The 24353-nt window shown below is 47.9% G+C and overlaps 1 protein-coding gene across 1 annotated transcript in view; it reads right to left on the minus strand.

The window, feature by feature from the left end:
* Cerk (Ceramide kinase) overlaps positions 1-23895 on the minus strand; it is a 104676-nt gene extending 80781 nt beyond the window's left edge. The window contains exon 1 of the mRNA XM_075695910.1: positions 23530-23895. Within this exon, the coding sequence (XP_075552025.1) occupies positions 23530-23659 (130 nt within the window). The 5' untranslated portion in view covers positions 23660-23895. The remainder of the gene's footprint in view (positions 1-23529) is intronic.
* Between the last annotated feature and the right edge of the window lie 458 nt (positions 23896-24353).

Below are 24353 nucleotides of genomic sequence, written 5' to 3' on the forward strand. Positions count from 1 at the left end.
CGGCACTCTTTCCCGTTCACGAGGAGGTCTCGCATGTAAGGCTCGAGAAGCTTCATGTTCTCGTCAGTGCTGCCTAATGAAAAAAACACAACTTTTGGTGTTGTTTCCGGACACTGCGCCGAAAAGTGACCCGGCTTCTGGCACGTATAACAAACGCCCGCTCGCCTCATCTCGAACCGCTTTCTGCGTTCGGCTTCGGCTGCCGCCGTCTCCTTAGGTTCGGTCGCACTGCTTCCACTCGCATCCGCACTACGCGTGTTCCCCTTTGCTCTCATGGGTGTGAACTTCGGCCTCTCAAACTTCGAGCCAAATTCACCCTTTTGACCGTCCTTAGCTCCGCGAGCCCGACGCGTCACAAACTCCTCGGCTAGCTCAGCGGCTTTAGCCACCGTACAAACGTCTGGCCTATCCAAGACCCAGTATCGCACGTTCTCCGGTAACCGACTATAAAACTGTTCTAGCCCGAAGCAATGCAGAACTTTATCGTGGTCACCAAACGCTTTCTCTTCTTTGAGCCACTCCTGCATGTTTGACATTAGCTTGTAGGCAAACTCTGTATATGACTCATTCTTGCCTTTCTCACTTTCCCGAAAGTTCCGACGGAACGCCTCCGCAGACAGCCGGTACTTTTTTAGAAGACTCGATTTCACTGTGTCGAAGTCCTCTGCCTCCTCTCTATCCAAGCGAGCGACTACGTCGGCCGCCTCGCCGGGTAACAAAGTGAGCAAGCGCTGTGGCCACGTTTCCCGAGAGAACCCCTGCTTCTCGCACGTTCGCTCAAAGTTAACCAGGAACAAACCAATGTCCTCTCCAAGCTTAAACGGCCGCATCAGGTCAGTCATTTTGAACAATACGCGTTCTCCTGCACCGTGTGCCTGACTTCCATTACGAGCGCGTTCCATCTCTACCTCAAGACGCTTCATTTCCAAAGCGTGTTGACGGTCACGCTCTTGTTGCTCTCGCTCTTTCTGTTCTTTACGTTCACGCTCTTCTTTTTCTTTCTGTTCTTTACGTTCACGCTCTTCTCTTTTTGCAGTCTCCCTCTCTTCAATGGTCTCAAGGCATTCCGACAGCTCGTCATCCTCAGCCTCTAACTCCAGAATAGCCTTTAGCAGTTCAGGTTTTCTTAGTTTGTCTGAGACATCCAGACCCAACTCTCTTGCAAGCTCCAACAATTTCGGTTTGCGCAACGACTTCAAATCCATGGCTGCTCTGAATGCTGCTTTCTCTACTGCTTACTATTGTCTTGCCGCAAACTAACCCGGCAGCAACGACAACCACAAATACCAGCTCTGTTTCTAACACTAACAAAAGCCTGGCAAAGCTCAGAAGAAGAAAGTCCCGCACTCACCAAACCTCGCAGGCAGGAATTCCGCGCAGTCGTTCCGCTGCAGGCAACCAGTCGTCACACAGGGCTCGTTGCACTGCTCCCGGATCGTCGATGAGCTGCTCAGCATACAGTCAACTGCATCTCTTCGCTGCTGGCCTCCGTTGTCGCGATCTCACCGCTGGCAGACAGTGGTTTGAAGTCGGAGGCGATCCCACCGCTGCCACCAGATGTTTGGATCGCACCGCTGGTACGATCTGTTGGGAACTCGGTGCTGACGCCCGTGGTTGTACCTGGGTCGCAAGCCCCAAGGGTAGCGTTGGCCTGGCGGCCTGGGGTACAACTGGAAGCATCCGAAGGTCCCGGCAAAGCATGAGTCGACTGGTAACAACAAAACAACTTGTTTATTTTAACATCGCAAAGAGTTGGCGGTCAGGTTTGACCGAAGTAGAGAGACGGGAGAGCACTTTACTCAACAGAAGAAATCGGAGCCCTCCTTTTGGCGTCCGGGGGCAGCTGTTTTTATACTCTCGCAGTTGAGGGCAAGAAGGAACCCCTCAAAAGACGAGCACGTGAATGTACAATGGGCTAATGGTGACGCACACTGTCGTAGCGCTGCCGTAGCACCATGTCGAGCACGATCTCGTAGCACCCTGTCGTAGCGCTGCCGTAGCACCATGTCGAGCACGATCTCGTAGCACCCTGTCGTAGCGCTGCCGGTCGGGCACAATGACTGTAATGAGAGGATGATCCCTGCTTTCGCATCGCCTGGTTCGGGCACAATGACTGGAATGAGAGGGTGGTCCTTTGCGGTCGCATCGCCGCAGTCGCGCCTGGAAACACCTGCCGAAGAGCGTTGCGGCGACGACGATCGGGCCAAAATGTCTGCCGTCCCGCCGCAGTCGCGCCGGCAAAACCACGTGTCGCAGGCGAAACGCAACAGTGCGCAGAAAAAAAAGAAGGAGAGAAAGAATAAAACACATTCTTTCAGAAGGATGGGACAGCTGAGATGTGTGCAAGTTCTTTTCTTTTTTTGCATTTTTGTTCATTTGTTTGTTTTCTAAGAAACTGAGCGCGAGTGAGCGCGAATAAATAATTCAGCGCGAAAAAAAATAAATATCGATACGAAGATAACTGCGACGACTAGCAGAGCAGCTTTGTACTTGACGAATGACATGAAATTAATTATTCGTAATAAATTATACGTATTTCTTTGTTTATTTTGTAACTGATCTTCCAGTAAAAAATCTAGTTTTGTTTTAACTGAGCGATTATTTACTATACGCACTAACGTTCATCATAATGTAATTTCTTTTTTTCATTGACCAATTACACAACGCACCTTTGACAACCTGAACTTGGCGGTACGTGTTAAAAACCGCGCATTAGCCAGTTCTATTCTAGCTGTAGGGTTAGAGGCTTTCATACAGAAACGCCAATGTATGAAAGCCTCTAACCCTACAGCTAGAATAGAACTGGCAGAACTTTCGAAGTTAATCAACAAGCGTAAGACAGCTGACATAAGGAAGTATACTATGGATAGAATTGAACATGCTCTCAGGAACGGGGGAAGCCTAAAAGCAGTGAAGAAGAAACTAGGAATTGGCAAGAATCAGATGTATGCGTTAAGAGAGAAAGTCGGCAATATCATTGCTAATATGGATGAGATAGTTCAAGTGGCTGAGGTGTTCTATAGAGATTTATACAGTACCAGTGGCACCCACGACGATAATGGGAGAGAGAATAGTCTAGAGGAATCCGAAATGCCACAGGTAACGCCGGAAGAAGTAAAGAAAGCCTTGGGACATATGCAAAGGGGTAAGGCAGCTGGGGAGGATCAGGTAAAAGCAGATTTGTTGAAGGATGGTGGGCAGATTGTTCTAGAGAAAGTGGCCACCCTGTATACGCAATGCCTCATGACCTCGAGCATACCGGAATCTTGGAAGAACGCTAACATAATCCTAATCCATAAGGGGACGCCAAAGACTTGAAAAATTATAGACCAATCAGCTTACTGTCAGTTGCCTACAAACTATTTACTAAGGTAATCGCAAATAGAATCAGGAACATCTTAGACTTCTGTCAAGCAAAGGACCAGGCAGGATTCCGTAAAGGCTACTCAACAATAGACCATATTCACACTATCAATCAGGTGATAGAGAAATACGCGGAATATAACCAAGACTTATATATAGTTTTCATTGATTACGAGAAAGCGTTAGATTCAGTCGAAACCTCAGCAGTCATGGAGGTATTACGGAATCAGGGTGTAGACGAGCCATATGTAAAAATACTGAAAGATATCTATAGTGGCTCCACAGCCACCATAGTCCTCCATAAAAAAGCAACAAAATCCCAATAAAGAAAGGCGTCAGGCAGGGAGATACGATCTCTCCCATGCTATTCACAGCGTGTTTACAGGAGGTATTCAGACACCTGGATTGGGAAGAATTGGGGACAAAAGTTTATGGAGAATACCTTAGTAACTTGCGATTCGCTGATGATATTGCCTTGCTTAGTAACTCAGGGACCAATTGCAATGCATGCTCACTGACCTGGAGAGGCAAAGCAGAAGAGTGGGTCTAAAAATTAATCCGCAGAAAATTAAAGTAATGTTTAACAGTCTCGGAAGAGAACAGCAATTTACAATAGGTAGCGAGGCACTGGAAGTGGTAAGGCAATACATCTACTTAGGGCAGGTAGTGACGGCGGATCCGGATCATGAGACGGAAATAATCAGAAGAATAAGAATGGGCTGGGGTTCGTTTGGCAGGCATTCTCAGATCATGAACAGCAGGTTGCCATTATCCCTCAAGAGAAAAGTGTATTATAGCTGTGTCTTACCAGTACTCACCTACGGGGCAGAAACCTGGAGGCTTAAGAAAAGGGTTCTACTTAAATTGAGGAGGACCCAACAAGCTATGGAAAGAAGAATGACGCGTGTAACGTTAAGGGATAAGAAAAGAGCAGATTGGGTGAGGGTACAAAAGCGAATTAATGGCATCTTAGTTGAAATCAAGAAAGAGAAATGGGGCATGGGCAGGACATGTAATGAGAAGGAAAGATAACCGATGGTCGTTAAGGGTTACGGACTGGATTCCAAGGGAAGGGAAGCGTAGCAGTGGGCGGCAGAAAGTTAGATGGGCGGATGAGATTAAGAAGTTTTGTGGGACGACATGGCCAGAATTAGTACATGACCGGTGTTGTTGGAGAAGTATGGGAGAGGCCTTTGCCCTGCAGTGGGCGTAACCAGGCTGATGATGATGATGATGATTAGCCAGATGGTGCATGCCGGCTTCGTTATGGTACTGAGAACAGTATTCCACTGAAGCTCCTATAGCCAAATGCTGACAACTACGGCATTCCTCTTCGCGAAGCGGTTCAAGACCGCGCCTTCTCAAGCTACCAACCAGCACAGGCATTGTAGTATTGCTCCGCCAAGACCTGGTTGAATAGGAATGACTGTGTTTATCAGGCACTGAGCAATCAACAGGATTCGTCCTGAACCTCTTGACGACGCTGCGGTTCCTTGCACTCCTGTGAGAAATTACTAAAAAAAAAAAAAAAAAAAAAAAAGAGGCACCGACGGGTGCTTTAAAATTCTGCCAGCAGCCCAAGCCGACCGCCAGGGAGAGTGCGCTAAGTGTCGCAAAATTTGGTGTTTCGTGGCAAGCCATTCAATGACCCAAGGCGTGATTATACGGAAAATGTATACAGGGTGCCTCCATACGCTCCCTCTCCCGGAGTGGGGCGGGGGGGGGGGGGGGGGGGGAAGAGGCGCCGCTCCCCGTAGGCTCCGAGATCCAGCGGCGCGCACCCCGCTCCCCGATCTCGGAGGCCACGTCCTCCCTATTTCTGTGCTTTTGACTTGTTACTCGTATCACTGGCACTTTGAGTAATTCGCTCCCCTTGCGTCCCTTTCCACTCCGTGTTCAAGAACGAAGGGGCGCGCGTACCGGTACGCAAATAATTGCTATCGCATGTAAAATGTTTGGCTTGTACGAAGTCCCACAGAACCCACGCCTGCCTGCACAGTGCGACCGCATCCATTTTTCTCTCTTGAATAAAAAAAAAAGGAAAGAAAGAAAAGAAAAACGCGGGAAGAAATCAGATCGGCAAACGCACACCGAGGGTCTGAGATCATCGATACTGAGCAACCAGATAGCATCGCCAAGGTCGTCAGAGCTTGCGTGCGCGCGGCTGGAGGAGAATCACTCATAATCGGGAGGGAGAAAAAGAAAAAAAGCCCCTTCGCAGGCACACACAGTGCTGTGGCGACTACCCATACGGGGTAGTCACTGCTAGTTTCACGTATAAAGGGGCACTGAATTTAAATAACGTATGAGCACGTCACGCTATAATGCGGTAGTAGAACGGCCGCCCTTCACCGTCAGAGGAGGCTTGGTGTAGGCCAGACAGGATTGCAAGAATGAAAAACGTACACGTGTAGAAAAATTGTGGAGTTCAACGTCCCGTATACACAGCACTGTGGTCTATGCAAGATGCCGCAGTGTAGATAGATTTCCGGGTTAATCTCGACCACTTGCGGTTCTCTATAACGTGCACTTAAATCAATAAGTATACACGAGCGCGATTTCGCAATTCCGTCGCCCCGTCGGAATGCGACCTCCGCCGCGGCCGGGAGTCGAACGCAGGACCTATATAGCGCGCGCGGCAACATACCGGCAAGCCGCGTACCGCGTGGCGAGCAACACAAAACATAAACGTTCTCTCAGTCCCGGTTAATGCGTCACTTCGCATGTCAACGGACGATCGAGCGCGCGTTGATACCCGACACGGGTTTAAACTTGCAAAACAAAGGCCATGCGCGCCTCTCGTCTCCGCAAAAGCCTGACATCACGTCACGGTCGTTCGCTCTGCCGAAAACTCGAGCGAGTGCTCGTCAATATCCCTCGGGGTTTGCGGGCCGGAAATCCTGGTGGCGCGCGGGCGTCTCTGCGTGCGTGTAACAAAACGGCCGCGCGCCCCCTATACAGCGGCGCCGCCTGCTCTGCGCGGGTTATGTGGAGCACGCGGACGTGCGACCCGGGATGCCGTTGCGTTCACAGCAGCCCTCGCCCCTCCCCCCCCCCCCAACTCCGCCCCACAACGAAGCCTGCAGGCGAGCGAGGGCGCCGTCGCCGCGCTGGGGACGATCAGACAGCCGAGCTGGCCCGGCCGTGGGCTGTGTCCCCTGGGAGGCCTTCTCTTAATTCGTTCGGGTCTCAATGTGTAGCTGACGCGGTCTGCGCATGTTCAGTTAAAACTCGATATAACGAAACCCGATTTCACGAAGTTCCCGGTCTAACGAAGAAATTTTCATTTTCCGGCAGGTATACCCATTTACATAGGGTTCAATGTTCTCATCAACCCGAATTAACGAAACTATAACTCGGCCGAACTCGATTTAACGAAGTTTTCCCTGAAATAAATGAATAAAGAAAGCGGTGGTTTCTAATTTTGACACAGCCTCGAGAGCTAACGCGTTAAAACATCTAGGCGCCGTAGTCGCGGCCCTATAGCTTTATTTTGACGAGGCTGCACGCCGCACCCATGCGCCGAACAGCAGACTCGACACCGCCTCGGGAGGGGCGGCCGGCGGTGGTTGCTTTCGTTATTGCATGGTTTATGCACCAGATTGCTGTGTTAAATACGATGCCACGGTAGCTTTTGCATGTCTCTATACGTTACAATTCTAAAATTTCGAAGGACCGAAAAATTAATTGCTCGATTTTACAAGCTTCCCGATATAACGAAATAATTTGAGCGGGGTCATGGCTTCGTTAAACCGAGTTTCAACTCGCATGCGCTGGAGCCAAACGCAGGGTGCCCTTCGTGGAATAACGAAGCCGTCAACCGATTCGCGCCGACTATCGTACTGCAAAAGTTTCGGCGGGACTTTGATTAAGTATATCTCGTAATAGCAATTTGTTGTTATCGTTGTTGTTGTTGCGGTAGTCGTCGTTGCCCCAGTGATTAAGAGAGCTTTAGATTAGGGAGAAGCAATTGCTTTGCGGCCCCCTAATCTAGAACTCTCTATCGCTGTTGTCGTTCAGCGTTTGAGCTCACCGAGTCACCCTGGCACTCGTCGCTCCGTCGTGTTAATATACAGGGGTTAACATAAAGGACACACGTAACAGGTGAAGGGATTCCTTCGAACATCTGTTCAAAAAGAAAGAAAGAAAGAAAGAAAGAAAGAAAGAAAGAAAGAAAGAAAGAAAGAAAGAAAGAAAGAAAGAAAGAAAGATGTGGCGGTGGGGTACTCAGAGTTCAGAGCCCACAATATCGGAACTTGAGTAATGGCATCAATTAACAAGAATTACAGAAAAACGACAGCGCGCTACAAGTACACTTCAGCGTGTTTCGACTCGCACTCGCGTTCCCCATCCCGCAGCATATTATGTGCTGGCCTATAAGAAACGTACGCACTGATTTGGCCGTATACACCCGGTGGACGAGCCTCCGCTGCGAGCAGCCAATGGGACAACGCTATGTATTAAAGACGCGTGATCTGCAAAACATCACGTCCTTTTTGTGTGCAGCCATTTCTCCTCGCACCTCTGTCGCCTCTTCTGCGAATGCGACGCTTATATATATATATATATATATATATATATATATATATATATATATATATATATATATATATATATATACACGCAGGAACAAGACGACGAACTCTTAGGAAGACATTTGCTGAACGTTTTCGGCTGGCGGACCATCCTTCGTCACAGTACAGTGGCTGGACCACCAGCCGAAAACGTTCAGTAAATAAGTCTTCGTAAAAGTTGGTCGTCTCTTTCCTGCGTATGTTACGGCGGGTCATGCGTGCTGAATTTTGAGGAAACCCTCTGTATATATATATATATATATATATATATATATATATATATATATATATATATATATATATATATATATATATATATGGAACATTCTGTCGCAACACACACCAGGAAAGCAAAACTAATGGAAGGCCCTGAGCTACAGTTAAGCAAATATTTTTCTTTTTTTCTTTTTTTTTAAGCGGACAAAGGGGGGAGGGCGAGAGGGGCCGCACTCATAACTACCTGATGAGCTTGCCAACATGCACGCTATATGCAGGGCATGGACGCCTGTTGCGTCGCTATCTGCACCGCGACTGCAGCAAGAAAGAAAGTACACAATAAGCGCGGAAGAATAAATGAAGCGAGAAGGGCCGCGCGCTAATTCAGGAGCACCTAGCTCCAAGGCGCCGTGGGTTTGTATGTCACGCAACGGGCGCAACGGAAAGAAATGCTAGGCACGCGTGTAAACAACAACAGCCGGCAGGCGACAGCGTTCCGCGCGCTCCCACCGTGACGCAGCTAGAGAGAGAGAGAGAGACGGTGTATAGACTGGGGCTCACGTTTTTGTTCGATGCACAGAGGGTGTAATCGGTATTGAAAAAGAACAGATAAACTGGTGAAGGGCAGCGGAAGGAGATAATAGTACACTTCGGCGTCAATGCCAAACCCTCCCGTCTTTTCGCCGCCATATACCCCGATATTCGCTCTCGATCGGATCGAATTGGGATATCTCGTCGTGGTTGCGCGATATGGAAGGCGGCACGCATCGCCGTCTCACATCTCGCAGCCTTCAGCCGCGTACATTCTCAATTCCCCCAATGTGCACGACCTTCCTCTCTTTCCCTATACGTCACACACACGGGCTAATTGCGTAGTAATGTAATGTATACGTTCCAGTCGTCGTCGCAGTGACCTCGGCCAGAAGTCTTGTTTCGGCATCTTGGCGCCGCCATGAACGCTATATCGTCAAGTTCGCGCACCCAGGCCACAAAGAAAATATATATACGGGCTGTGTTCCAACAACGCCTCGCGGCGACCACACCAACGTCGAGAATTGACGTGTATATATAGCAGTGCTATTTCGCGCAGCGAAATTGCGTCACAAACAAATCAGTTCTGCGGAAGCCCGCAAGGTGGAGGAGAGTACATGAACAGGGGGAAAAAAAATGACAGCCACCGAAATTGCGTCACTTCTCAGCCAATCAGTCATGGCGATATGGCGAGACTTACACAAAGGCGCAGAACCCGGCATCGTCCGGAAGAGTATCCTAAAATATTCTGGGCGCCATATATCCCAGGCTTATACACTTGGGCGGTCCACGCAAGAAATATGGCGGCCGAGCAACGAGAAGCTCAGCGACAACTTCGCCTGCCAGACACGAGAAAAGCGTGCGTATGTATAGTCACCGTTTTCGTGGACGTTAAATCAACTAAGTCACATCGTGGTTTTCTCATATATGTGAGCACACGGGGAGCGTTAAAGTACAGCGATGACATCTGTTGCAAATGCATTTCGATGTACTTGTGCTCGAAGCTGTCATCTCACCCGTCAAGTTATAGAACGTGGTTTCAATGTTGACGAGAGTCGGAACGCATGCACACTGTTTCTAACAGTGCTCGATGAAAGCCGTGTATATGAGCGCTGGTTCGACTCGCTGGTGCGATCGCATGGTTCGGTTCGACTGAACCACACCAACGCGCAATTTTTATGAGACTCGTTAGAAACCCTTGCGCGGACGGACGGACGAACACGCACAGCCTATTCTCTATATAGCTCATATATGAATAAAGGGAAAATCAGACATCCACCCGTTCGTAGCAATTGCTACAAAGGAAAGCCATACGGGTTCCTCGAAAGAAAACGCCTCATAGTTGAAGAAAAATTCGTCCTGGTCCGGGACTCGAACCCGGGACCACCGCCTTTCCGGGGCAGCCGCTCTACCATCTGAGCTAACCAGGCGGCTAGCAGATAGCAGGGCGAAGTCGAATTTGTCGACAACACGAAGCAAAGGCAAGTGTTTGACGTAGTAGTTCTGCAGAAACCCGCAAGGTGGAGAGAAGTAATAAATAAAGGGAAAATCAGACATCCACCCATTCGTAGCAATTGCTACAGAGGAAACCCATACGGGTTCCTCTTCTTTTACGGGTTCTTTACGGGTTTTCTTTCGAGGAACCCGTATGGGTTTCCTATGTAGCAATTGCTACGAACGGGTGATGTCTGATTTTCCCTTTATTCATTACTTCTCTCCACCTTGCGGGTTTCCGCAGAACTACTATGTCAAATAGCTCATATATCTACCGTTCGCAGTAAAAATGTGAAACTGTGCACGTCCGAAAATGTTACCGCGTTTAGTGTGCATGGTCGATATGTGCATTCAATGGTGTGTGTGTGTGTGTGTCTTATTTCTTTTTTTTACCGTGCAGGGTTCTTATACACATGCCATAAGCGCATCGAAGGTGGCCTTCTTGCGGATGAGTTCATAGGCGAGGTGGACACATACTTGACACGCGTTAGTCGTGCCGCGGGTTACCTACTCCGCCCCGTACCTCCAGCTGACGAAGGCGAATAGGGACACCCTAAACACGATGCTTCGTAAGGCAACGAAGCAAGCACTGTGCATGCCCATATACTCGTCCACGCAAAAACTGCTAGACATGGGCGCCCACAACACGATGGAGGAGCTCATCGAAGCCCAGCTCTCCAATCAGGGAATCCGGCTCAGTCACACGGAGCACGGACGAGCCGTCCTACGCAAGATAGGATGGCAGATCGAGCCAGTACCCATCAAGACGGCTCTTCCGGAAGATTTGAAGACGATCGTTCAGACCAAACCCCTTCCCCGGAACATGACGCCGGGCAAGGACGACGAGAGACGCACCGCGCGAGCCAAAGCTCTAGCCCGGAAGCTGGAAGAGAACCCCATGGTCCTCTACGCGGACGCCTCGCTCTGCAAACACAGTGACCGAGCAGCGGTGGTGGTTACGTCAAAATACAGGCTGATCGTCAGTGCCTCCATTAAGACAACAGACCCCGCAGTTGCCGAAGAAGCGGCCGTGGCCCTCGCACTCGCACATCGGAGCGTGGACACCGTAGTCACCGACTCAAAGACAGCCTACGGAAGCTTCATCAGGGGGGAAATCTCGTCCGTGGCCCGAGCCATTCTATCCAAGCGCAAGCCTCCGGGAAGAGTAGTCATAGAGCTCGTGTGGGTCCCGGCTCACTCACAGGTAGCAGGCAACACCATCGCCGACTACCATGCCCGAAAAATGTCAATCCGGGCCGAGCACGAGCCGGAAGAGCTACCGCACCCAGTTACCAGCTTTCGGGACATTACCCGGATGTACCGAGAGGACAGATGCAGGCTGCCAGAACCGCACCCCAAACTCACCAGGCAACAGACGATCCTGCGTCGAGCACAGGCGAGATCGCTTGCGCATCCCGTACTGATGAACCGCATGTACCCTGCATAACACGATATGCTGTCCTTTTTGCAGAAGAGAAAAGGGCACCCTGCCGCACGTCTTGGCAGAGTGCACAGAACTCAAGACCCCTCCCCCTCCGCTTCCCAGCAACACCCTCAATCCCCAACCCCTTGAGCGATGGGAGACCTTGTCATCCAGCCCTGCCCTACCGATTCAGCTCGCACTGACGGACAGGGGCCAGGAGCTGCTGGAAACATATGGGTCCCGTAACTAGGGAACCACTCCGTCTGGTGTCTGCGTGCGCCACCGATTTATTTCGGGCCCAGTAAATGTTGCTTCATCATCATCGCCGCTAATAACGTGAGCTTCAAAGAATTGACCAACAAAATTTATTAACTTTTTTTCTTATTGCCTTAGGGGCAGTTGTTTAAAAGGGGGAATATGAAGGCCGTCACACTGTAATGCGCCCTCAGTTTCTAAATATGTGTTGCATTTAGCACAAATCACTCATCTGTCTGGAACACACGAAGAGGTATACGTTACTTACACTGGAAATCATATACGCATAATTTACTAATCAAGAAAAGCTCGCTATTTGCCTTCTAAACTAATTACTTTATCGCGCACGTTGCAATACACTAACTGAAGCCAGTGATCTCACAAGGCACATTGACGTGTAAGGAATGTTGGAACTATATAGCACCAGTTTCGAGATAAGTGCAGTTAAACTTGCCGTAAAGTACACTGTTGTTCCACTTACCTTTTAACGAAATACCTTTTTTTATGCATCGAAACTCAAAAGTTACTGGAACACCAATGTATTCCGGGGCAAACTTTGCGAACGCACATCTCGAAACTGGTGTCATTTTAGGAATTCGTCTCAAGTGTACATGACTTTAATATTCGGCAGAGACACATAAGACTGCTTACGTGCGGGAATGCGAAAGCATTATATCGTTTCTAGACCTCGCAACGTCGCGAACGCGCTCATTTTATACTTTCATGACGTGGCGCCACCTCGTCCCCATTTGCTGCGCCGTCACGTGACCAATGACGCACGCACTAGGTCACACCTTTAGTCAGTCGGAACGATGGAGTCGGCGAAGCGTTCTCGGCTCACAACACCGGAGGCCTGGGCTCGATTCCCACTCAGACCGAAATTAACCAAATTTTCTCTTCAAAGCCACAATGAACTCACTTTGTTTACAGGAACCTCCCTGAAAAATTTGATGTCGATGAGAGCATTCTTTGACGTTTTTTTTTTTTTCTACTCTTTGAGTCGTCGGCCATTTCTGGTACCATATTTCGGTCACACCGACGGATTTTCGCGTAATGGGGGCATTCAATTCCTTCGCGTAATGGGGGCATTCAATTCCTTCGCAATAAATGTCGGCGATTACAGCTCATAAAGTGCACTATGTGGCGTAATATAATTTGTTTACAAGTTGATTATAAATTTGTTCAAACATTTAGCATCAACTTTCTGTTGCAAGAAATGTCTACATCCCTCCGAGAGCAATTTATAGTTCAAGAAGCAGAATCGTGCCGCTTGTCACAGGCGATCTTTTAAAAAAAATTCTGTTAGCGATAAAATAAAACATCCCGTACACGCACAACGTACAGGATATACGGTACATTCACAAGGTATGCCCATACGGCCCCCGGAGTAAAAGCTGTCGCCGATGTCACCTTGACCTACTTTGCATACACACATCAACTCGCGCCGGCGGCGCGCGCCAGACGCCTATTCGCGGGGACGCTCAAGGCAAAACGCATGTGCGCCCTCCTCCCCCGCCCTCCTTCTTCAGGGACGCTCACCAAAGCCAACCGCCGCTTGCCACTGCTGTTGCCGCGCCTTGGCGGCAAAATTGGAAGTTCAAACGGGCTCTGGCTCGGCCGCGCTTTACGTTTTACGAGCGCCGCGCGGCAAGATCGCGCTCTCCGATCGCCCTGCATGGTCCACGCTCACGACTTCACGACCGCCCTTGAGGAGAGACTGCGCGCGCAAACGGCATTGACGCAGCGTCCCTGTCGCGCGCGTCTATACGCTGTATATAGACCATCTTCGAAAAATGGTTGCATGAGTGTGTGTACACACACACACACACACACACACACACACACACACACACATATATATATATATAATGAACGAAACGTCGTTTTATGGATTGAAGCACAAAAGTAACTGGAACGACAACCCATTTCTCTGCAAAGTTCGAGCGTTAATGTCTCGAAACTGGCGTCCCATCCTGAGAATTCGACCCAATTGCATGGATCCACCTTGCGAACTCCACGGCTAGAACTTGTAAATTGCTATATGGGCCATAAGAAAATTAGTTAAAAACTTAGTGAATTTTTGGTAATTAGTCGATTATGCATTTAATTTTTTGTACAAGCAGTGTAGGTCGCTTCGAGTAGACCACCTCATGAAAAAGCATTGTATCCTGCCACAGGCAATTTTTAAGAATTTTTGAAAGTGTTCGCTGAAACACCCTATATATATATATATATATATATATATATATATATATATATATATATATATATATATATATATAATGTGGAAGCTACCAAGTATATATATTATGCTGCGGTCACAGAACTCTCACTCCTCGCGTCTCGCGGTGCAGTTATTTGTGACCTGCGACGCCTTCTGCGGCGTAACTACACTTCCGTCTACGGCAAACTAGACAACTTGTGAACGCAGGGTCACGTCAAATCGCGCATTATTTGTGCCCGCTTGTGAGTGCGGTATGCGGCATGAAGTATAACGACGTTGAAGAGGCGTTGAAGATTTACTTCGTTATATTCATTACTTCGTTATATCCATTATGACATTGCTGCAATATAAACATCTACAGGGGGATTTCAAGGAGAATGTCACTTCGTTATGTCAGCAGTAACTTCGTTATATCCAACATTTCGTTATATCCCATTTCGTTATACATAACGAAGTATAACGATGTTGAAGGGACGCCATATTTCGTCATATCCATTACTTCGTTATATCCATTATCACATCACTGCAAAATAAATCTCTAGGGGGATTTCAAGGAGAATGTCACTTCGTTAAGCAGTTACTTCGTTACATCCACCACTTCGTTATATCCCATTTGGTTATACATAACGATATTTGCCTGCAGTTTGTTTTGGTCGCGAGTGCTATCGGCGCGCTGTAGCGACTGTGGGCCAAGGTGGTGCGCCACTCCGCTCGTTCGGTGCTCTAAATCGGTTCAGATCTTCGAAATCTTCCGTGTAATAATTATGTCATAATTTGAGACATAGAAGCACGAGACTTAATATTAAGTATACAGCATCAACATGCATAACAATTACACGTATATTTCTTTTATGTGTGACGCACTATTGTTTGGTCACGAATGCGATCGGTGAGACACGTCTCTTCATAGCCTTGGTAACGCTTTCCTGCTGTGTAAGAAACGGAATGTAGCTTTACCGACGAAGGTGTCCGCACGTGCGTAACCGAAAGGAAGGGTTCGCAACTGCTGGCTTCTAATCGATGGCATGTCTCGTGCGCTCTTTTTTCCCCCTTCGTTGTATCGGCACGAAACCAATCAACCAGTGTTTAATACAGCGCCGATGAATTCACACTCGATAATTTGTCTACCTGTTACCTATATATAGATGTTGTCTTATTTTGCAATTATTCAGTTTTTTTTTTTTTTCGAAGTTGACTCGTGGTCCAGCCTCATACGCCGACATTTTGCTAGGGCCTATACGCGCTATAACAACTTGACTAAACCGTCGTCTCTCCCTCAATGTTGAAATTATTACTAATATTTAAGGTGCGGAACGCTTCTAGCTCGGAATGTTACTCCCCGTAACAACATTTATTATTGCTCTTGTTGTTGTTGTTGTTGTTGTTGTTGTTGTTGTTGTTGTTGTTGTTGTTGTTGTTGTTGTTGTTGTTGTTGTTGTTGTTGTTGTTGTTGTTGTGCGGCGGTAGGCCACTTGTTGGCGGCGTCGCCATTGGTCTCACCCCGCCCATGCTATCAGCGCACTATATACACTCGAGGAGACAGCCTAAGAATTCAACCCCGAGCTCCGTCCACAACGCCAGCGAACGTGGTTGGCTGGTGCTTCTATGCAAATGCTTTTTTGAATCGGAAAGCAAGCAGTTCGACATTGCATTCTTAAGGCTGTCGCCGGCTATTTGCCGCTTAAAGGGCGGCAGGAAGGAACAAGGGAAGAAAAAAGAAAAAAAAGTGCGTTTTTGTGTGGGGGGAGGGGGGGAGGGTGGTATGGTTCGCGAGCCGTAGATGTGGACACAGCGCAAGCGGAGAGAAAGAAAGAGAGAGGGAGAGAGAAAGCTGTGTTTGTCGACAGTTCTTATCAAGCAGGAAAGAAACATAAAGGCGGTCCGACAGGTTTCCTCCGACGGGAAGCTTGGTGCGCAAGGTCAGGCGGCCGACATACCTAACATAGAACCTGCACTGGGCGCAGTTATGTCGCATGCATGAGCATCCAGAAGAGGAAAACGCACAACAGCCACAAGATGAGACTGCGGTTAGTTAATCAGGGTGAAATACGTGCACGCCCGTGTGTGTGCGTGCGTGCGTGTTTCCTTTCAAACCAAGAAGGCCCGACGTATCGTTCCTTGACACGCTAAGTCGGATACCTCAAAACGCTGATTTAGGCCCTGCAATTTTCACATAACGTATATACTATGCGCTTAAGCGCATAGTATATGCGTTTTTGATACACTATAGAGCGATTCCTCAGTTGTGGCCAGTTCAGAAAAGCAATCAGCATTGTACAAATGCAATCTCTGTGGCCGGAAATAAAAGTGAACAAGATGTTTTAATTTTCCTCGATGTGAAATGGTGCTTGGTCTTTGTGGCGTTCAGAACGCTTCAAAACTAGTGACGGCGGGAATTCGGCCTGATTCACTCCCGAGTCGTAACGGACTACGATGACTCCTTCCATATTGGTGATGCATGTAATCGCGAGGCAAGTATATACATTACTGCATACGCTTAAAAAAAAACATAACGTTTCAATACAATGATCCGCCCACAATATCGCATCGCCAGCTGTACACCGTGCCCCCACGCTCCAATAATGTAAGGAAAAAAGAATTCTGGCGTTTTACGCGCGAAAACCACGATTTGATCATGAGGTGTACGCGATATAGACTGTAAAATAACTTACACCCATAGAAGTCAAGAAGGGTGTAAATGTGTCTAACTCGCACCCTTACGGTGTCAGTTGCATAAATAAACACCTAAGGGTGCGAGTTACAGACACATTTGCACCCTTTTTCACTTTTTAGGGTGTAAATTATTTTACAGTGTGGTGGACTCCGGATTAATTTTCGACCACCTGAGGTAATCCTTTAACGCGTACCGAAATCTAATTTGACGAGCGTTCCTTTTTTTTTTTCCCCGCACTTCGCCTACGTGTAAATACGGCGGCGATCAAACCCACTACCACGAGCTCGGCTGCCGCAACGCCACGTTATATAACAAAAAAAAAAAAATCGCGTTTACAGACTCGGTGTATATGTACAACCGAGTCCGCTGTAGGTGTTCAGGCACTGCGTAACTGAACAGGAGACTGTATAATACAGATGAACAAGAGAAACAGTGCACCAGAATAGGTGCATCACGATAATATAGGCTGTAAAATACACCCCCTAAAACGAGAGAAAAAGGTTGTAAATAAGTCTATAACTCACACCCTCACAAGGGCCGGAGTTATAGACGAATATATATACACTCTTCTTTTCTGGTTTTGAGCGTGTAAATTATTTTACGATGTAGTACAAGGCCAGTAGTAGGAATTATGCATACACCGGACTCTCGACTGAACAGGCGACTGTATCGCATACAGATGAACAAGCCAAAAACGACGGTGTAAAAGCCAAAAGAGAACGGTACAAAGCCAGTTCGAGGAGATATGCGTAACCCAGACCTTTTTCTTTTTTTTTTTTTCGCATATAACGGCAGTTGCAGGATTAGCACACCGTGAAGAGTGGGGAAGGGGGGGGGAGGTTGAGATATAACAAACTATTATAACTGCTACCGTTATCGCGGTAAGCATTACAATCGTACACGTTTCTCGCATTTTGAAATAAAAACTACGTCGCGCTGTTACTTTCCATAACGGTATAATAAACGTGCTTCTTTCTCTTGACGCTTTTTTTTTTCTTTCGTTTTTTGAGAAGTTATAAAGGGCTGCTGTAACTATGCAGCAGCCCCTAGTTGGCAAGTATACGGCGCTGCAGTCGTCCTGTCAAAGCGCGCTTAACCGGATTTTCCCTGACGCCGGCGATACCGATACGCTGTAGCAAGGATTTTGCACCCTTTGCGTGCAAATCTTGCCCCCGAAAAATAGTCATCTAAAGTATCTTGCGTGCCTTTTTCTTTAACGCTGGGTTACCGGTACGTTTATGTAACGAACGCCACCCGCCGTGGTTGCTCAGTGGCTATGGTGTTGGGCTGCTGAGCACGAGGTCGCGGGATCGAATCCCGGCCATGTCGGCCGCATTTCGATGGAGGCGAAATGCGAAAACACCCGTGTACTTAGATTTCGGTGCACGTTAAGGAACCCCAGGTGGTCGAAATTTCCGGAGTCCTCCACTACGGCGTGCCTCATAATCAGAAAGTGGTTTTGGCACGTAAAATCCCCTAATAAAGTAACGAACGGCATGATAAGCGTATCAACGCGATATGGTATTCTTGACAGAAAAATAGCTGCGCAGAATTAAAAATGCAGGAAGAAGAGATGAAGATTATTGTACGGCGACAAGATACGCTTCAAAATGTGTGCACATTTTTGGTGCGTACGTAAAGGTTGATGTTGTGTACTCAATTCTCACCGATGTTATAATACAGGTGACGAAAGATAACAAAAAAAGAAGAACCAGACCAGTACGGCTTTTACTATTTATATAACGTGCTGGCACGGCTGCTACATTTAAATGCGACAGCGCGAACCTTTGTGAAGGTTACACAGTGATAAGAGAGTAGCCAATGAGCCCAAACAGTTCTCTTTTTCTTTTTTTTCAGCCAACATTTATCAACGTGCTTTGGGCGAGACGAGTCGTGTTCGAGATATACTGGAGCAGCGCCATGGCACGAGGACCGAGAATAACGGCGCTAAACCTGTTCTTGGCCTCAGAGATTGGACAGCGCTCTTCCCGCAATCTCCGAGTCCGCATGCTGTTGCGCGTGTTTCCTGTCCTTGCCCTCCCCCCCTCCCCACATCGCGCAGCCGCTTTAATACAGCTTCGTTATGCACGCTAGCCTTGTGCTTGTGCCACGAATATCCAAGCCCCTGCTACAAGCTGCAGCTGACACGGCCGAGCCCAGCTTCATTGCGAGACGTACGACGCACAGCTATCGCTTCGCATTGTTCCAAGATTTGCTGACGCTTTCGCGTGCATTGCAATAAAAAGAATTAAGTCGATCGTTCTCCTGCTTTGCGAAAGAAATAAAGAAAGCAAAGAAAAGAAAGAACGAGAGAGAGAGAGGGGGGTATGAGACGCAGCGCATCAATTATTAGAATATTACTAGTTCAGGTAGATTGAAAAGTGCGCGACGAGAAAAGGAGGCGCGCCATAGATGATTGAGAAGCCACGTGGCTTCGCGTTCTTTATATCGCTTTTTCGAAACAACGATGGCTAACGTTTCTTATAAGCAACCCAGAAATCGTTCAAAAGAAAAGCAAAATAAGCGCACATCTATGGGCGACGGTAACGAATTAATAAGTCGAGCGCGGCTCTTGTTTCCAATTCTCCGCCGTATACATGGGAGGAAAACGAAATTGCCCGCAACGGCCTCGACCCTGATCGAGGCCCCGGGCGATCCATCCATATGCGATTGCCCGTTGGCGCGGGCTCGTCCAAAGAGCGCCACGCCACACACGCATGAAAAAAATAAAAAGCCCCGCTGTCACGCACAAAGCGTGCCAAGCGCTTTCTTACTTTTTACTTCTTCCTTTCTATTCTTCCGTCCGTCTTTCTTTTTGTTTCTTTTGCCGCCGTTACAGCGTTTCTCATCACGTCCTTCGACGTTATACCGTCGCGTCTTTCCGAGCGCGCAAGCTTTTCATTCTCACGTTGTTTTGTTGTATTTCGTTTTCTTTCTTTCTTTCTTCCTTTCTTTCTTCCTTTCTTTCTTTCTTTCTTTCTTCCTTTCTTTCTTTCTTCCTTTCTTTCTTTCTTCCTTTCTTTCTTTCTTCCTTTCTTTCTTTCTTTCTTTCTTTCAGCTACTTCACAAGCGTGTACGCGGGTCGAAGACAGCAGCCGTCGCAGTGCGACGGGAAGCAATGGCAGTACACACACTGCAGGCGAGCGATTGCACAACGCTGAGAGGTGGGGGGGGGGATGGCGGGGGCAAAGTCAAAAGAATGGGTGGGAGATGCGCGTGGCGTGATTGTTTCTGTTTCTTTTAAGGTCGACGCCGGCCCTCTGTCTTCTGTCGAAGACAGACGGGCTTCCACGTTAATTTGTTTTTTCCCCGCGCGGTCGCTTCGGTCGCGTGCAGACGTGGTGCGCGCGCACATGTTTACGCGAGGGCACTCGGTCGATGGGTGCCGTTATCTCGAAAAAGAAAACAAGAAAGAGAAAACTCTCTCTCTCTCTCTCTCTCTCTCTCTCTCAGAGCTGGGAGCCCTATATAGCCTTATACAACGTTGATTAGAACGCTATGCTTATACTATACACAGGCTGCAGAACATCACATCTCAAAGACGTCGGTGCGGGGGTGCCCTCGTCATCGACAGGGCTTCACGTGGTCATGCAGGCGAAGTATAAATGGGCGTCTCTAAAAGAGCGGAGTGCACGCATGAGCGTGATTTGCGCGGTTACGACGAAAAAAAAAAAGAAACAGAAAGAAAGCGATCTTGCAGAGAAATTTGGGTTACAAGACGAACAGTAAGTCCAAGTTATTACTTCAAGGTTGCTGGAATAACAAAAAGAAATAATAATAACGCAGGCCACTGTACACTCCTTATTGCAGTCCATGTGTAGTGTGCAGCGAAAGCTACCCTCTATGCACGAGATTCGGCGGCGTGTCTCAATGGAATGGAAAGGGTTTGACCAGTGGGCGCCGCTAATCCTTCCGCGATTCCTCTCTATATTCAGCGGGTGTCGGCCACGGAAGGATTAGCGGCGAACAGTGGGAGAGCCCTTCATTCGCTGGCTCCCTCTTCTTGTTGGCTTATGCGATGATGCGCTTGCGCTTTGCCGCACTCGGATAGGCCGGTGTACATCATGCGGTGCATCGTACTCCACTATTCTAAAAGGACGCAGCTTCGGTGCTTCAGAACTGATTGATTGATTGATTGATTCGTTAGGTTAGTAATTATTTGATTTGCTTATTTAGACATTCTAACTCGCAAAGCAGCAATGTAGCTAGGAGGTACACCGTCTTGGTGAGTTCCGCATTAATCTTGACCACGCGGGGTTCTTAACGCGCACATAAATCAAAGTATACCAGCGCTTTCCTTTTTTTTTTTTTGTCTTTTTCCCCATTTCGTCCTTCGAGTGATAAGTATTATTTAACATACTTGTAAGCAGTGGTTCCAAAGGCATTCGTATGAAGCGAGAAAACGTGTAATACGAACCAACTCGATCGTTGCGTCCGTTTGACGCCAATACACGAACAGCGTGAATCACGTCATAGAGTTGATAAGGTTTCAGATTAAGAGCTGAATATGAGTCATTTATTGCGCACGATAAAGTTATCTTACAAGCATACGCAGTAACGCTTGCGTCATTTTAAGACTTCCTATTAGTGCATTTACCAAGCAGAAACGTAACAGAACGTGTCCGGTCCGACCGAGGATGTCATGTACGCGACCTCAACGTGCGCCTGAACACGCGCTAGTGTGTGTGTGTGTGTGTGTGTGTGTGTGTGTGTGTGTGTGTGTGTGTGTGTGTGTGTGTGTGTGTGTGTGTGTGTGTGTGTGTGTGTGTGTGTGTGTGTGTGTGTGTGTGTGTGTGTGTGTGTGTGTGTGTGTGTGTGTGTGTGTGTGTGTGTGAGCGTGTGTGTGTCGAGCCCACTTTTTCAGTTAAACCATATGAATTTTCCTAAAGCTAAACTTATGTTTTTCTTTTTCTTTAATGCTAGGTGTTAAAGCGCGAGCCTCTTCCGGTTTAGCATATGACAACTAAAGAGACACCTTCGTGGACGGCGTCGGAGGCGAATACGCGCGAGAGGTCTGTCCAGTAGTCGCGGTCAAAAGAAAAGTTGAGGAAGCTTTAGCTCGGGTGCTCCTATCTAAATGCATGTAAAAGGAGAATTCGTTTATGTCTGCAACCACTGCACCAAATTTGGCGAGGTTTGTTGCATTTGAAAGAAAAATTTAAGATCTAGTGACTGTTGCTTCCGAATTTTTCATTTTGGTTGTCAATTTTTTATTAATAATTGGCAAGAATTGAAAATTTTCAGAAAGCGAAACTATCAAGTTTACAACTCTAACTCAGCAAGGAAAAATGATATCACAATTCTGTGAATTGCATGTGATAGTACATATAAAGCGGACAAAATTGATTTGTTACACATGAATCTAAAAAAGATTTAGTAATATGGAAAGACAGCTTTTGCACACAAACTCACGTAAGATATAAATTGACATATTGAATTTGTCCTGTTTGAATGATCTAATGGATGCCGTTTATAGAACGGCGATATCTGTTATTGATGCAGAGCTATTAATTGACAAATTTCGTGCGTCTATATTCTTTTTCTTTACTTTCGAATTTTTAAAAATTCTTAAGAAAATTCAGTTCCTAAATCGAAATTTCGCTTCCAACAGTCACTAGAATTTCACTTTCTATCTCAAATGCAACAAATTTCATTAATATCGGTCCAGGGGTTGTCTCAGAAAATCGTTTTGGCGTATTACATGTATTTGCATAGGCCGCATAGGAGTTGGGCCCGAGCTAAAGCTTCCTCTTAAGCAGACAGCTGTTATGGCGGCAAAGCTTTTCCTCGTTTACATAAAAGCAGCTGCGCACGGATGATGAGTAAGAGCGGAGTTCTTTTTGTTTTTTCCTCCCCGTCTTTCCCTTTTCTGTCAAAAAAAGGCACACAGGCAAACGAAAACCGACCACAAGTGTTGCCGTGAGCCCTCGACAAACGGCGCATTTCGTAACCGTTGAAGCACAACGCCAATCAGCCGTTCAAAGTTTGTTTCGGCAGCAAGCAATTCGCGGCATTTTTTAACTGTCACTAAAATCACGCTGCGGACTATAGTACCCAGCAAAGATCAAGCTTCGATCGTGTTGCAACTATATATGCGCACACAACAGAAGCAATTATCATACAATACGAGTGCGTTGTACCGACTCCGATTGCTCGAGAACACGTCCTCTCACGTTTGCACCAAAGTGTCAACGCAGCGGACGCCCTCGCATTAACCTTTACATAACCGCGTCGCCCCGCACGCATAACCAACGGCGTCGAGCGAAGCGAACACGGCGACCTCGCCGTCCCGACACGGGCTTTCCAACAACGCTCGGAAGCTGCATCCGCGCACAACAGCACGCCTAGCTCGTTCCTGCATCTCGCACGTCGGTTTCGTTTCCTTTTTATTACGCGGAACAACTAGCGCAATGCTAACTCAATGTTCCAATGTCGATCACGGTGTCAAATAATCGCTCTAGAAGCACGCCGCAACCGGACGAAGTGTTCCATAACCGCGTCAAGCCATTGGAATGAATGAACGCGTTCCACCGATCCCGCGGTCTACGCATCCATACTTTCACCGCTTTCGGTTCGCTCCACAGCGCTTCATTTTTCTGGTTCCACCCCTCGTGCAAACGCAGCGTTTCCACACGGCTTGTAATCGGCCGCGTTGAAATGAATGAGCGTCGCACACCTGCGCGATAAAGAAGCGAGAAGCCGCATCCGATCGCTTTCTTCTTCCTTTTTTTTTCGTTCGAGGGAAAACAAACGGCGATTCCTCCGCCGTACTCACTGCTATGGCGGCTGACGTCGGCGACGCTGATGCCGTTCTCGTAGAGCATAAGCCTTTTCTTGGTGCCGCTCAACGCGAACGTAGAAACCAGGAGCGGGTCCCCGACGGGACCGCCCGGAGCCTTCGCCATGGCACTGTTTGGCGGCTCGCGTCGGCGGGCCGACGCGAAAGCAAGCAGCCGGTGACGGCACGGCGAGCGGCGGCGGCGGAAACCCGTCCCTCGGATTTTGCTACGCGTGATCGTTTAAGGGGAAACTGTTTTCTTGCTCGGTTGTTTCGTTCCCGCCCCTTCTCTCCTCTCGCCATCGCAGGCTACATCGCAGCAGCGAAACCTCGCGTTGCCGAACTCGTGGACGAATGAAAGGCGTTGCTGCTTTATGCTAGAGGTATAGCGAACGACCTCACCTTCGCTTCCAGGTAACTGAGCGCGCCCTCTTAGAAAAATGTGACAGTAATGGTATGGTGGCGCCATCTGCTAACAATTTGTGAAAACACACTTCCCATCCGTGTTTTGTTTGTCTTACTTTGCTATCAGTGCCTTTTTTTTTTCGCTTCTTCCTTTCTATTTGTGTCTTTTAGAGCACCGTCTGTAGCCGTGTTAGTTTACAGGAATTGAGTTTACGTATTTTTGGTGTCACTTGCTACAAATTCTGCGTAATCAGCGAACCCAGTGGGTTTCCTTCGATTGCTTCAGAACGTGGTAAAACTTAAAAGAGCGTCGCCTGCTCGACGGATTTCTTTATCCGGTGTCAGGCGGACGCGCATCTTTTCTCTGTATTGGGACACGCCTTCGGACACATGACTATAGTTGGCCTTGGCGAAGT

This window comes from Dermacentor variabilis, chromosome 6 (assembly GCF_050947875.1).
Source record: "Dermacentor variabilis isolate Ectoservices chromosome 6, ASM5094787v1, whole genome shotgun sequence".
Taxonomy (NCBI): Eukaryota; Metazoa; Arthropoda; class Arachnida; order Ixodida; family Ixodidae; genus Dermacentor; species Dermacentor variabilis.